This window comes from Myotis nattereri (assembly GCF_964212035.1).
Source record: "Myotis nattereri genome assembly, chromosome: 3".
NCBI classification, from domain to species: domain Eukaryota; kingdom Metazoa; phylum Chordata; class Mammalia; order Chiroptera; family Vespertilionidae; genus Myotis; species Myotis nattereri.
The window spans coordinates 202,441,866-202,457,289 of record NC_138077.1 but is presented as its reverse complement, the minus strand read 5'-3'; the positions used below and the strand labels follow the sequence as shown (position 1 = coordinate 202,457,289).

The following is a 15,424-nucleotide window of genomic DNA, read 5'->3' as shown; positions in this document are numbered from 1 at the left end:
TGTAGTAAAGGTTTCCTTAAGTTTTTGAATATGTAACTTCATTTACTTGCGATTCATAATTTTTTTCCTAAACTGCTGTAAAATCAGCAAAAATGCCTTGGCAATTTTAGCATAGTTCCTAGGATACTGGTTGGCATTCAAAGGGTTAAAATCAGTACCCTGGGCTAAGGCCTGGGGTGGAGAAAAGCTGGGTGGAGGGGGGCAAAGGAGGGAAAAATGGGAGACATCGGTAATACTGTCCTCATCACTGATGTTTCTATCTCCCTCTCCCTTCCTCTCTGAAATCAATAAAAATATGTTAAAAAAAATAAGTTCCAGAGTTCGGAGAAGTTGAAAAACAATTTTATTTTAATTTTTAAAGGCACTACATATGTTTAACAAGTTTCAATAGTAGAATTCAAATATCAAGAAACAAAATTTCTACCTTAACAGCTGCTCCTCTGTCTTCAAAATGAACAAATGCATAATCTTTCAACTTCTTCACCCTTTCGAGTTTTCCAAATTCAGAAAATGACTTTTCCAGTATTTCTTCCGTCACTGTAGTAGCCAAGTTTCTCACAAATAAAACTTTCACCTAATACAACAAATAGAAAAAAATTGGCATTGGCTACTTAATTTTAGCTGGTCTTATATTAAAGTATTTCTTCCTATCTTCATGGCATAGGCTTTTTTCCTCTAAAACATTAAGTGCTATGATAGAAGGTATAAAAATTGCCAAAATAATTCAGATTTTACCGATTTATATAAATATTGGTTCCTTCTCATGTCCTATAATTAAAGTGCCTAACATTGTAAATAGGACCTTCAAAAAACAACAACACATAATTATTACTAAGTTAACTTACAAATTTTGCATGGTCCCTAAGTCTCCCTTAAACAAGTTTTTCCAGGGTTTTTTTCCCCCTATTAGAACTGGATAAGCTGATTCTAAAGTTCATTGGAAAAAATAAGCAAATATAGCCAGGAAAAAGACAAGAAAAAAATTTAGAGACTAACCTTACCAGATATAACAACCATAATGCTTAAATCATTCGATCAGTGTAGTGTTAATCTGGATAAAAATAAAAGTCAGATCCATATCTCACACTGTATGCCAGGAAAAACTCCAAACACACACACACACACACACACACACAAGGATGATGGGGAAGGGAGGAAATGGAAGTGCTAGAAGAAAATGTTTTTATAACACACATTGGGGAAGGCTTTGCGACTCAAAATTTATTAACTATAAGTCTATAAACTATAAAAGAGTGATGGATTCAACTACTAAAAATAAATAGCTTCACCTGGCCGGCGTGGCTCAGTGGTTGAGCGTCAACCTATGAATCAGGAGGCCACGGTTCCATTCCCCATCAGGGCACATGCCTGGGTTGCAGGCTCAATTCCCCAGTGTGGGACGTGCAGAAGGCAGCCGATCAGTGATTCTCTCTCATCATTGATATTTCTATCTCTCTCTCCCTCTTCCTTCCTCTCTGAAATCAATAAAAATATGTGTAAAAATAAATAAATAAATGGCTTCTACATAGCAAAAATACAAGCAAAGTAAAAAACCAAATGACTTATATAACAAAGAGTTAATCTTTCTTTTATATCAGAGATCCAGAAAATAATAATAATAAAAAAAACTCAACAGAAAAACTGAATAGAAAAACAGGCAAAAATTCATGATTATATGGTTCATACAAAAACAACAACAACAACAAAAAAACAACCAGCAACACACAAATGACCGGAAAACATAGTAAAAACTTAAACTCATGCATAGTAAGAAAAGAAAACTCTTAACGGCTTTGAAATACCGTTTGTTATCAAACTGGCAAAATCCAAAAGTTTAACCATATACTAATTTTGACAAGGATGAGAATAGGCCTCTTGTATTTCACTGGTAGGAGGGTAAAACGATCTGGTCCACTTCCCAAAGAGGGGAATATAGTAATCTTAGTAATAACAGATGCATTTACCTGTTGGCCCACAATTCTACCCCTGAGAATCTATCCTACAGGTATATCCATACTTGTATCAACTGACATGACAAAAGCTTATTCACTACAGAAACAACCTAAAAGACTCGAACAACCCAAGAACGTCCAGCTGGTTGAATATACCGTGGTACATCCACCGAATGGAACACTATGTAACCATACAAAAAATGAAGAAGAAAAAAAAAAAAGAGGAAGAGTTCTAGCTGGTTTGGGTCAGTGGATAGAGCATTGGCCTGTGGACTGACGGGTCCTGGGTTTGATTTCAGTCAAGGGCACATGCCTGGGTTGCAGGCTTGAACCCTAGTAGGGGGTGTGCAGGAGGCAGCCAATCAATGATTCTCTCTCATCATTGATGTTTCTATCTCTCTCTCCCTCTCCTTTCCTCTCTGAAATCAATAAAATTATATTTCAAAAACACACACACAAAAAACGAGGAAGAGCTCTAAGAGCTCACATGGAGAGATTGCTAGGATACATTGTTGGGTAAGACTTTTTCCCCCCCATTTCTGAAACAGGGTTCCAACTTATAGTCAATGTGACAGATAAGCACTGTGTCATAGTTTAATTGGCAATGTTTATAATTTCTTAGTGGTACTTATAATAATGGTATACCTTCCTTAGAGCTGATGAAATAGAGTGGCAAATAAAACAAATATGAATCAGTGAAAACAGTAAGTTACCAGCAACCACTTGTATAAGAAGCAGTGAAATAATACATCCTCAATATTTGTATTTGCCCAAGAAAACACGAAAAGATAATAAGAGAATACTAAAACTGAATGCCTATAGGGAACCAAGGGGTATGATACAGATATGGTAGATGGGGATAGGGGTGGAATTGGGATTTCTCTATCTTTCTATAAAATTTTGATTTCTAAGCTAAGGAAATATATTAACTATTCAAACAAAAAAAAAACACCAAACATATCCACTGAAGAAAGTGTTGCTCTATGAATAGAAAGGATGGGGGAGAAAAATCTTAATTCAATGGGTGAAAAAAATGGAACAGTTTCCACCTCTTTCTATCTCCTTTATTTTTCTAAATGTTGTAATACTGAAGTATACCTACATCAGACAGGCCTCCACTGATTTCTTTTTTAACTAAACATGGATCCCTTATCTTTTTCTGAAGTGAAACCATTACATACTATATAAAAATTACTTGTTGCCCTAACTGGTTTGGCTCAGTGGATAGAGCGTCGGCCTGCAGACTGAAGGGTCCCGGGTTCGATTCCAGCAAGGGCACATGCCCGGGTTGCATGCTCAGTCCCCGGTGGGGGGTGTGCAGGAGGCAGCCGATCAATGATTCTCTCTCAACACTGATGTTTCTCTCTTTCCTTCTCTGAAATCAATAAAAATATTTTTTTAAAAATTACTTGTTAAAACTGTATTAAGAAAGATACATTTATTTAGGTGCTTAGGTACTGTTTGATTTTAAAACTGACCCAACTTGGCAAAAGATCTTCAATAAATTGTAACACTGATAGAGTGAAGTAACAGCAAAAGCTTTACTCTACTGTGTAAATTCCCCCTCATTAGAAAACAGAGTCAGTAATATTCAAGTTTATTCAACCAGTATTATTCAAGTTTATAGAGGCCACCTATTCATTCCAAAACTGTTTCAGATGCAGAAAGAATAGTTACTATAATAAAATTTGAAGTTTTCTAACCCTATAAAAAGATTTATAAAATTTCAATCTGAAAGGTTATAAGAAGTATATGAAAAGTGATTGATGAGAAAATTAGTAGCTATACTTTAGAATTTTGGGGGATTTGATTCCCCTCATATAATATACCTATAATACTATTTTTAAAATGTTTTTATAGGATAAGCAATACAGGCTACACTTAGCTTCTACAAGGTAGATTCAAAGTTATCAGAGATTTGAAGATATTTATCCAATGCTAATAAAGTAGGTCACATCCAAATTCTGTAAGTTTGCCCCAAGTCACAATTGGGAGAACAAGTGAAATTGAAATCAAACTAGAAAAAAAAGGAAGGAAGGAAGGAAGGAAGGAAGGAAGGAAGGAAGGAAGGAAGGAAGGAAGGAAGGAAGGAAGGAAGGAAAGGGAAAGAAAGCAGGGCCATTTAAATTCTCAGTCCCTTTCCTTGACATTATCTATTCAAGGAATATGTTAAAAAGATACTGAACAGCACATCTGAGAGCCTCTGGTTCATTCTCAGTGGATCTTCTGTTTAACACAAAGATGTTTTTGCCTACAAAAATTTTATCATGTTAATATAAACTGGGGCTCTCTTAACTAATCAGAGTGAGGACTGCCTTCTCAGAATCTAGAGGCAGACTTCTCATACAGAAGAATCTAATCACTAATTTATGACCATCCATAAAGTTGCTGCCTCCCTGAGAAGGAAAAAGACATTTACCAAAATACTCAAAAAGTCACTAAAAGGGACAGAGATGCAACTCTAATGTGTCCCTTCAATCCCAGGACTCAGCCAAAAGAAAGCCTGAGAATGAGGATTCATGGTACCATCTGTTACCAGACAGAGATCTTGGCAAGGCACGGACAGGACAGAGAAAAATGAGGTCCCTCTACAGGACTTGCCATGCATATTTTGCCACTATCATATAACAGCAAACATGAAAACCTTCTGCCTTTCTTCACAGGGACAATACCCTAAATGAAGCTTGATAATTAAAAAAAGAAAAACTTTTTAAAATAAGAGAAAAAAATTAGATATAAATATAAACAAAATTATTCCTGGCCATTTAATAAAAGTCATAATATGGTCAATGAAGATTATAATTCAAACTTTACCTCTTTCTTTACTGAGTAAGACCTTGTCTTTTTTTCTTTTTAAACCTCTGTATTCCTTATAATGCCTAGCACTAAACAAATTCTCAGTGTGTATAAAAATACTTAATGGAAGGGATTTCATTTCAGTTCCTTTTACACGTTTAATCAGCAGGAAAAGGAATGGTTACTGGAAATTCCTGAATATCAAGAAAGGCTAAGTTTGGTGTTAAAACAGGTTCTTGCCTAAATAGTTAAAATCAAGAGCTATAATATTAAACTCAAAAAATTTTGAGTTTCATTCTGAGTATAAAATTTAAATGATGACCACACCTCCATCCCAAGAAATTGCATTTACCTTAGCCATGACTTCTGGATCTGGTTCTTCCACAGGGTCAGCCCATTCAACTGTAACTACATTTCCCCATACTTTTACTTTTCCACTCATCAGCCGGCGTCTGGCTTGTGCTGCTGACTTGTGATCCTCATATTCAAGGAAGCAGAACCCCCGATTCTTCTTTTTGTCATCGGGTTGATGATAGAGAATAACGTCCACCAAACCCTCTGTTAAACCAACAGCCAGATATATAAGCCAAAAGCATCCACCACACATCTACTGATTAGGCAGACCTAAATCCACTTGCCTAAAAGCAAAAAATAACTGAAGAAGCCTCAAAATGATTCACTAATTACCTAACAGACAATTTAATCAGCATTATTAGATATGAGGTTTGGGACAATATTTTTATGTGCCCTTTTAATTTTAGGGGTCATAAAGATACAGCCATAAACAACAGGTACAACTACTGCATTTTGACATATAACATTCTACAATGTTTTAAAGATTTGATGTAACATGACCTTACAATTTATAAAAATACTACACCAAAGAACTTAAACATCAAATTATTGATATAAATCCAAGAGAACTAAGATTCAACAACTAACCATCCTCGGGTCTAACTTAAAAGTTAGTTTTGCCCTAACCGGTTTGGCTCAGTGGATAGAGCGTCGGCCTGAGGACTGAAGGGTCCCAGGTTCGATTCCAGTCAAGGGCATGTACCTTAGTTGCGGGCACATCCCCAGTAGGAGGTGTGCAGGAGGCAGCTGATCGATGTTTCTCTCTCATCGATGTTTCTGACTCTCTATCCCTCTCCCTTCCTCTCTGTAAAAAATCAATAAAATATATTTTTTAAAAAAGTTTTTACTAAGAATAAAAATAATTGCTAAATACTGGTGTCCCTCTGGTTGGTCCTGTGCCCTCATCTTTCCATAAATCTTCTTTCTAGGTAAAAACCAGCTAGTTCCTACTCTTAAATACTATCTATATCCTTAAGAATGCTTAGATTTTATTTCTACCCCAGACTTAGACATTTCAAATTTAACAGTCCAAAACTGCACCACCACTCCCCAAATCTGTCTTCTCTAGACTTTCCTACTTAATAAACAGTATTATCTCCTGGGTTTCTCAAGCCAGAAATTAAAGACTCATTCTTGATTTCCTCCTTTACTTCATCTTCCCTATCCAATTCCAAGCCAATCTACTTTTTGCATCTCCACTGCTCAATCTTCTATTTGAACATTATGAAAGCTTCTACTCTTTACCCCTTTCTAAGCCATTATCTATATAGCAATAAAAATAATATTCTGAAAACATAAAACAGATGTCATTCCCTGTTTAAGACCTTCAAATACCATCTCATTATACATACACTAAAATCCAAACTCCTTACGTGGTCTTCAAAAGACCTACCTACTTCATTTTATATAATTCTACCTTTTAAAAACGCTGGCCTTCTATTAACTTTAATATACCAAGTTCTTTCTTGCCTTAGAACACAGACATGTGTTGCTCTCTTGGAATGCCTCTTTGTATGCTACATTCTTCTCATTCTTCATGTCTTGGATGAAATGTCACCTTATCAGAAAAGACTTCCATAACCATAAAATCCCCAATAGTAGCTATTCTCTACCTAAATATCCCTTATTTCCTTCTTTACAGTGCTTACCACAATGTGTAAATATTTCCTTAATTGGGGGGGGGGGGGGGATCTTCTATCCTTTCCCAGAATGTAAGCTCTACAGGGCAGAGACTAGATCTCTCTTATTCACCACTGTATCCCAGCAGATAGTACAATACCAGCACTTAATAGGCACTGAATAAACACTTGCTGAAAAAAAAATGAATACATGGACATAAAGCCAGAAAGGACTTGGTAGGTAATAAACTAATATAAACTAATGAGGTTAAAGAACTGTGCCAACAGTTAGAGGTATCTGACCAACACAATTATGATAAACTAGAGGCCCAGTGCATGAAAATCATGCAGTGTGTGTCTGTGTATGTGTCCTTCAGCCTGGCCTGTACTCTCTTGCTATCCGGGAGCTCTTGGGAAGGGGCCCTAAGCCATCAGTCGGACATCCTTAGTTCCACCATAGAGGCGGGAGACACTCCTGCCACCTCTGCTGCGCTCACCAGCTGTGAGCCTGGCTTCTGGCTGAGCGGCACTCCCCATGGGAGCACACTGACCACAGCTCCTGTGTTGAGCATCTGCCCCCTGGTGGTCAGTGCACATCATAGCGACCAGTCATTCCACCGTTCAGTCGATTTGCATATTAGGCCTTTATTACGTAGGAGGATAGTGGCAGTGGTTACAATGTGGGATGCTAGAAGTAAAAAATTCCAGAGTGGCTAGATTTTGTGGCAACAAGATCCAGAATGTGATCTGCATGTGGGGGAGCTGAAGTAAAGGACTGAAGATGAGATGGTCGCAAAACTAGGAGGCTAGGGTACTGGATGATGCCTCTACGGCAAAAGTACTAAGAGTAAGTCAATTTAGGACAGAAGAGGAAGACTGTGAGCCAGAAGCAACCTTCAATTAATAAGACAAATTGAAACCAGAAGAGCAATAGATGACCGCTTGAAGGAAGGGGAAAGGATAGTATATCTGGATGACAAAAATGTAAAGGAATAGTGGGGTTTTCTTTAAAAGGGAAGGTAATCGTCTAAAAAAGCGTTTTTAAACCACAACTAGTATTTAGTAGCTCTCTATTAGCATTTTAAAAATGGAAATGGAAGCCAAAACCAGTTTGGCTCGGTGGATAGAGTGTCGGCCTGCGGACTGAAGAGTCCCAGGTTCGATTCCGGTCAAGGGCATGTACCTGGGTTGCGGGCACATCCCCAGTAGGAGATGTGCAGGAGGCAGCTGATCGATGTTTCTCTCTCATCGATGTTTCTAACTCTCTATCTCTCTCCCTTCCTCTCTGTAAAAAATCAATAAAATATATTTTAAAAAAAATGGAAATGGAAAAGGAAATATCAGACTAAGTCATGTAAAATAGTAAAAGTATTTGGTTTCATTAAATTTTGTTTCAGTTACATATAAATGTATACAGACCAATGTATAAACATATACATTGTAATATAAAACGTACTTCTCAATCAATTCCATGCATTTAGAATTGCAAATTTTGAAAAATATGATCTAGATGAGCTAACAGGAAGAAGACAAGAATACTAATCCCTTTGCACCTAAAGTACACTGAATGTCAGAAGGGGAAAGCCTTCACTTGAAGACCACAGGGCAAAAGCTCTGGCAAAAGCCAAGGTTCAATTAAGGTAAAGTGAAGGGGACATTCCAAGATATTAAGGATATGAGGAAATGTGCTTAGTCCAAACCACTATAAACATAAAAAAACTCAAATGATATTGGCAAAATCCATAAAATAATGAAAGTAGAAGGGATGCAATTTAGACCTGAACAGACATTTAAACTCTTAGATTCATACACACATCCTTTTTTTGCACTTATAAACAGTACCACAGATTTCCCAAAATTAACTTCTAAATACATTTTTGTTTTACCTGTGACTTTACTGAATTCTTCCAGAATGTTTTCTTTAGTCTTATTCTTTGGAATTGATCCAACAAAAAGCCTGTTGTTTGCCACGGAAATGCACACTCCAAGGTGTTTACCAGGGCGAATTTCATAGCTGTCACACTGCAAGGAAGAAAAGAACCAGACACCCCACAACCACCCCAAACTCAGGACAACTGATCTCAATCTAAAATATTCATTAATTTAAGGTCAAACACTCCCTGCTTCAGGAACTCACCAAGTTCCCTCAGGCTTGCCATAATATAAATGTGTATTTTAAACTTGTTACAGCCAGTCTTTCATTTAATCTGCTTTTGTTAACTTTCACTATTCCTCCATATTATAAATAACTCAAAGTTATTAACATTTCATTTTTAAAACTATCTTATTTCATATTTAAGATTTTATCTATCTAAAAACTTTTTTCCATGGATTTTTCAGAAAAAGTACTTTGGAGATGAAATCAGATACAGACAAGCCATTGGCAAGATAATAATATATAAAGAGTAACAACTATGTTTAATCAATGCAAGAGAAATTTAGAAGAACTTCATATTCTACACAAACCACAGAATTCTAAATATATAAAGTTTTAAACTGTGTATCAAACACAATATTTTCAAAAGTATATAAAATGATAGATATAAAAAATGTTATTTAAATCACTAAAGTTTATTCCTTGATTAACTTTAGCTTGTTTTAACATTACTTACCCATTTATTTACTAAAAGACATGTTATTATAAATTAAATCATCCATATATTGCCAAAACATGGAAATAAAGATTTAAAAACTTAATATTAAATAAACAAACTGTAAAAAAAAAATCCATAACAAAGACTAAAATCTGGGTCAAACTAGAAGTAGAACTAATTTAGAGAAAACTTATGAAACAAAAGCCTTTGTTAAAGAGATTACTGTTCTAGAAGGACTAGACTAGGTTGAGGGCTTTAGATATCTGGCAAAAGATTATGCCAAAATATAATGACATTGTTAAGTTACTGAGATGGTTGTATTTTAATACAGTAGGAATGAAGATATACTTAATTTGCAAAACTTAGTTACTACTGCTACTCATAAGTAAGTACAAAGAGTAAAAGGCCCTATAAAAAGGAATTAATAGAAGACTGGTTATAAAATAGCAAAAAAGAGAAGGATTAAAGCAGTGGTTCTCAACCTTCTGGCCCTTTAAATACAGTTCCTCATGTTGTGACCCAACCATAAAATTATTTTTGTTGCTACTTCATAACTGTAATGTTGTTACTGTTATGAATCGTAATGTAAATATCTGATATGCAGGATGGTCTTAGGCGACCCCTGTGAAAGGGTCGTTCGACCCCCAAAGGGGTCGCGACCCACAGGTTGAGAACCGCTGGATTAAAGACAGAGAAGACTGAACGACCTGGAAACGAAAATATAGAAAAGAAGAATATACTTAGAAAATAAATTATATGATTAGGCTGTGACAAAAATAAAACAAAACAGATTCAGAACCATTTCCTGAATTGGCTACAGTGTCCTAAGCCTTCATTACCCTTTAAGAATCCTATCATAAAGTTTAACAGCAAGAATTGACACCCTTTCTATCAATATTCAAATGGAATTTTAGATACTAATCACTCTAATTAATAACTTTTAAAATATATTTATATTTATTGATTTCAGAGAGGAAAGGAGAGGGAGAGACAGAAACATCAATGATGAGAGAGAATCATTGATTGGCTGCTTCCTGCATGCTCCCCACTGGGGACTGAGCCTGCAACCTGGGCATGTGCCCGGGAATTGAACTGTGATCTCCTGGTTCACAGGTCAACACTCAACCATTGAGGCACACCAGCCGTGCTCTATTAATAACTTTTTAAAATTATGGGACACTTTCTCCAACACATTAATTCTTGGGTATCCTCATTTCTTTTTTATTTTTATAATCAGAAAACAGAGAGCAAAGGCCACATACCAACTCAGTCAACATAAAAACATTCAAAGCAAAAACTAAAGAAAGTAAAATAATGTTAACTGCAAACATTTTAAACTGAAGTAATTCTCTCAAATAATGACTTGCTAGATAGTAGGTATCTGTTTTGTAATCACATACCAGTTTAACAGCTTCCTGTGCAGCTTCCTTTCCACAGAAGGTGATAAATGCATACCCTCTGTTCTGACCAGACAGTGGATCCATCATAAGACGTAGATCCCAAATGGGACCAGCCTTTTCAAAAAGGGGTACCAACTCATCCTCATATAAATCTCTTGGTATTTTACCTACAAAGACCTGAAATAAAATCTCTGTATTAGAATCCCAATGTAAGCATTTGATTTTAGATCTATAAAGCCTAACTGTCTTTTCTTTAAGGGGGTGGAGACAGGAAGATGGTTAAGGAGCAATGGGATAATTTGAATTTTGTGATACTGACCCTAATTTTTATTATAATGACTTTAGGGTCATCAACGTAGAACAGTATTCTATACTGAAAAATGGAAACTGATTAATAAGAGTGTGCAAAATTAGTACTAAAATTTGAATATAATTTATTTTCCTCATAAAAATGAATAAAGAGCACATATGTTCATGGAAATATGTCTGTGTTTTTATAAAAACAAAATTGAATAAAAAATTAATGTGGTCTTCTTCAAGCTTTTTCAATCTAAAATTTTTATTATTTAAAGCTCCAGGGCTTCTTCAATCAATCCCTTTCTCTATCAGAATATTATATTTTAAGGTCCATAAAAAATTCTTCACCATATAAAGATTTAGTATTCTATCTTTAAAAAAATTATATAGGATTAAATTATAATATACAATGGTAAATTAGAATTAAATAATCATACCACAATTGTCTTCAAGTTTCTATGTCAGTAACATCAAAAATAATCCTTTATGTTAAAGTATTTGCAATCCAGTCTTAACGAGTAAATCAGTGTTTGCATGAGATAAATTTTCTAGTGAAACTTCTACATCAACATATCATATTCTGAAAAATAACCTGATTAATGAATAACAGCAATCCAAAAGGTGTCAAAATTATACTGGATATTAAATTTCTGATGTTAAGCTCCATAACAGTTGTGCAATCTAACACAATCCTTTCCAAAAAATGGATTCATCTTCACTGCTGTTGGGTAAAACCTGAGGTCTTCTACTGAAAAATCTAGCATGATTCTCATACAACAGCTATTCCAATTCTGTCTTCTTAAAGTCTCCAATCCCTGTTCACAGTCACTTTAAGGTCTTCTGGGAAAGTTCCTCATATTCTTTCCTCTCAACCTTAAAAACTTTTCTCAGCATCTATTTTCACTTCTTTCCTTTATACCTCAGAGAAAGAGATTTACTTCCTTTCAAAGGTTAACTTCTTAACCTTAATAAAACAGCACATTTCTTTTCACCATCTTGTGGAAATAATTACAAGCCTTTATTTCTTCAACTCTCCTATTTTTTGCTTAATACACCCTCCTCTCCTGTCAACTGGTTCTTTCCTGTCTTTAAACATGCTAAATCTCCCACAGCTAAACAAAATATAAACAAATAATACTTTAGCTTATATATCTTTCCTTTTACTTTTATATGCTTAGAACACATCCCCCATGTTTTATTTTACTCATACAGTTTTTCTTTTCAATATATCTACTATATGCTTAGTACTGGTGCAGCTACAGAGAAATAAAAAAAAAAAAAAGACATTTAAGGCATCATTTTAATGGTATCCCTACAGAAGTATCTTTCTAATGAAAAATCCAGTCTGAAAAGCACTTGGCATCTATGCTCTCTTTAACTCTCCAAAATTGACTTCTTCCTCTAACACTAAACTGTACGCCCAAATGTCACTAATGAACTTCTAATGACCAAATTTTCTTTCCTCAGACTCACCATTCTTGCCTCTTCAACAAGCATCAACACTGGCGATACTACTTTCTGAAAATCCTCTTAAATCTTCGGAATCCTACACTAACCTGGTCTTCTTACCTTTAATTATTTCTCTATCCTTTCCAAGGTGATCCTTCAATCTACCCACGTTTCCCAAAGTTATGGTTCTACTATACTTCACTGTATTTTCTTCACTTATAAAAGACTAAAGCCCAAAGCCTACAACTATATAGTCATCTTCCAGTTCCCCATCCCAAGACCTAATTCTGTGTCTCCAAATGCCTATTAAACACATTTCCTCTTGATTGTCATCAATAAGTCTAGCAGTGCCAACTTGTTTTTTGAATATAGATGTATGTATAGATAAGAATGACTATCAGAATAATAGTAGTTATAATACATAAAAAACTTTTCTAATTGTATTTTTCCTTATTACATTTCTAAATATTCTACAATAAAGATAGAATACATTTGTAACAAATGTTTCCTTTTTCAAAAGTCAAAATGACTAAAACCCACCCTTGCCAACTAGCTCCTCTGAATTTTCATCATTTCTCTTGGAAGAACATAATTTCTGCTGCTCCTCCAACAAGATGACTGAGGAAGTATTACTCCCATAAACAAAACAAAAAAACTCAAATATTTTGAATCCCTCCCATTCTCATCTATGTCCAATTAATCTTTTAAGTATCAGCTTAAAGTTGCTCCAATGCATAATGCCTAGCCTATACAGACAACTGGTTCCTTCTCATGAAACAAACCTTTCATGAGACATGGAAATGCATATGCATATACCTTGGACTAATGTGCCATGTATTTTTCTAAGTTCTAGGGATATACTGAACACCAGACAAGGTCTAGGTATTCATGAAGCTTATATTACTTATAGAGATATAAATATAAACAATATTATTTTAGGAGGTGTTAAAGGCTAACAAAAATAAAGGCAAGAAAGGAATAAAAATTATGAGGAAGAGACTATTTTAATTAGAGGGCCTCCTTAGCGAGGTTAAATCTGAATTGAGACCTAAGAGAGAAAATTACGTAAATAATCTGAGGAAAGAACATTCCAAAATGAGGGAACAAGTACAAAAAGATGAAAGTACAACTGACATGGTTGAAGAACAGAAAATAGGCCAGTTACTAGAATACAACATCTACACAGGAGACAGTATTGAGAATGAGACAACAGGTTAAGTTAAATCATGGTTAGGAGTTTGAATTTTATTCCAATTGTGCTGGGAAGACATCAGAGAACTTTGAACAGACAACTGACTAGGTATGACTTAAGTTCTAAAAGGCGTATTTGGGTAACTGGGTTGAAAATGGAGTGTACAGAGACACAGGCTAACTGGTCAGGTTAACAGGGCAATCCCACAAAGGGATGATGTGGCTTGGCAAAGTAAAGTAAAGCTATGAAGGTAGAAAAAATGTAAAAAATAGTGAGTTTCAAATTATATGGAATTCAAATCTACATTTTTGTTACCTTGAGCAAGTTTCTTAATTAGTGAATCTCCATTTCCCCATCTGGGAGTAACACCAGTAAGAGGGTTCAATTTCCATGTGAGTGGAGAGTTCACAACTTGTTCCTCATTTTATTCCCAGCATTGGACACAGTGGCTGCTCATCTTTGAATAGACGTATGAATGAGCATCTACCTCATACTGTTAACTTCTGCACTAACTGGATAGATCCCATCCCCTTTCCTACTCAAGGACGCATGGATCAGCAACAATTTTATCAATTTCCCCTTTTATAAATGGATCATTTCCATCAGCACACAAATATATTTTAATTTCTTCCTTAAAATTTAAACAAAAATATATCTTGACTATAATACCTTCCAGTTATTGTCCCATTTCTTGCTACCTTTGTAGCAAAACTGCTAAAACAAACAAAACAACAACAAAAGCCTGTAAGTTCTTGCTATCTCAAATTCCTCATCTTCCACTCCCTTGAATCTTCTCCTAATCTGGCTTTTACCACCAGATTCCTGTCAAAGTCAACTAATGACATCCACGTTGCTACAATCAAGTGTCGATTCACAGTCCTCACCTTACCTGGAAAGTTTGATATAATTAACCAACCTTCCTTCTGTGAAAACTTTACTTCTGAGACACCACTCTCTTGGTTCTTCTTACCTCATTGGCTCGCTCTTCTCAGTCCCTTGTTAGTTCCCCCTCATCTCCTCAAACTCTACATGTTGAAGGGCTGCATAGATCAGATCTTAGACCTTCTAAGCTACAAATGATTTCCTTGGTGACTGCATCCAAACTTATGGTTTCTAAATACCATACAGATGCTTATGTCTCCCCACATTTACAATCTGCAACCAAACTTCTCCCCTGAACACCAGACTCATATAAGCAACAGATCAAACAACAGCTATACTTGGAGGTCTAAGAGATATCTAACTCATAACATACCCAGAATTGAACTACTACCTTTCACTCCTACTAATTTGCTCTTCAATACATCCTTCCTCTCATTTCAATAATGGCAATTCCATCCTTCCAGGTGCTCAGGTAAGAAGCCTTGAAGTCATTCTTGCCTGCTTTCTCTATCCCCATATCCATCCTATCAATAAATAATGTTAGATCTGCCTTCAAAATATCCAGAATCTGACCACTTCAGCTATACCAACCTGCATTATCAACTCTATAAATATTAACAGGGCACAGCACTAAAAAAAAGCTAGTGATAAAAGGTGTCCTAAGATAAGTGCATAGTGTCGGCCTGCAGACTGAAGGGTCCCGGGTTCAATTCCATTCAAGGACATGTACCTTGGTTGTAGGCTCCTCCCTGGCCTGGGCCCTGGTTGGGGGGAGTTCAGGAAGCAACCAATCAATGTGTTTCTCTGTCTTTCCCCCTCTCTCTCTCTCTTCCACTCTCTCTAAAAATCAATGGGAAAACATCCTCAGGTGAGGATTAAGGAAAAAAGA

At 35.7% G+C, this 15,424-nt stretch overlaps 1 protein-coding gene across 5 annotated transcripts in view; it reads right to left on the bottom strand.

Annotated features, from left to right (window-relative positions):
* The window catches only part of HNRNPR (heterogeneous nuclear ribonucleoprotein R), a 36,761-nt gene that overhangs the window by 3,546 nt on the left and 17,791 nt on the right, over nucleotides 1-15,424 (bottom strand). For 4 of the 5 annotated variants that reach the window (XM_081086912.1, XM_081086910.1, XM_081086911.1 and 1 more), the window contains 4 exons: nucleotides 10,716-10,892; nucleotides 8,608-8,743; nucleotides 5,101-5,306; nucleotides 425-574 (listed from right to left, as the gene is read on the bottom strand). In XM_081086912.1, the coding sequence (XP_080943038.1) occupies nucleotides 425-574; nucleotides 5,101-5,306; nucleotides 8,608-8,743; nucleotides 10,716-10,892 (669 nt within the window). The remainder of the gene's footprint in view (nucleotides 1-424; nucleotides 575-5,100; nucleotides 5,307-8,607; nucleotides 8,744-10,715; nucleotides 10,893-15,424) is intronic. The other variant, XM_081086914.1, reaches the window with a different exon arrangement.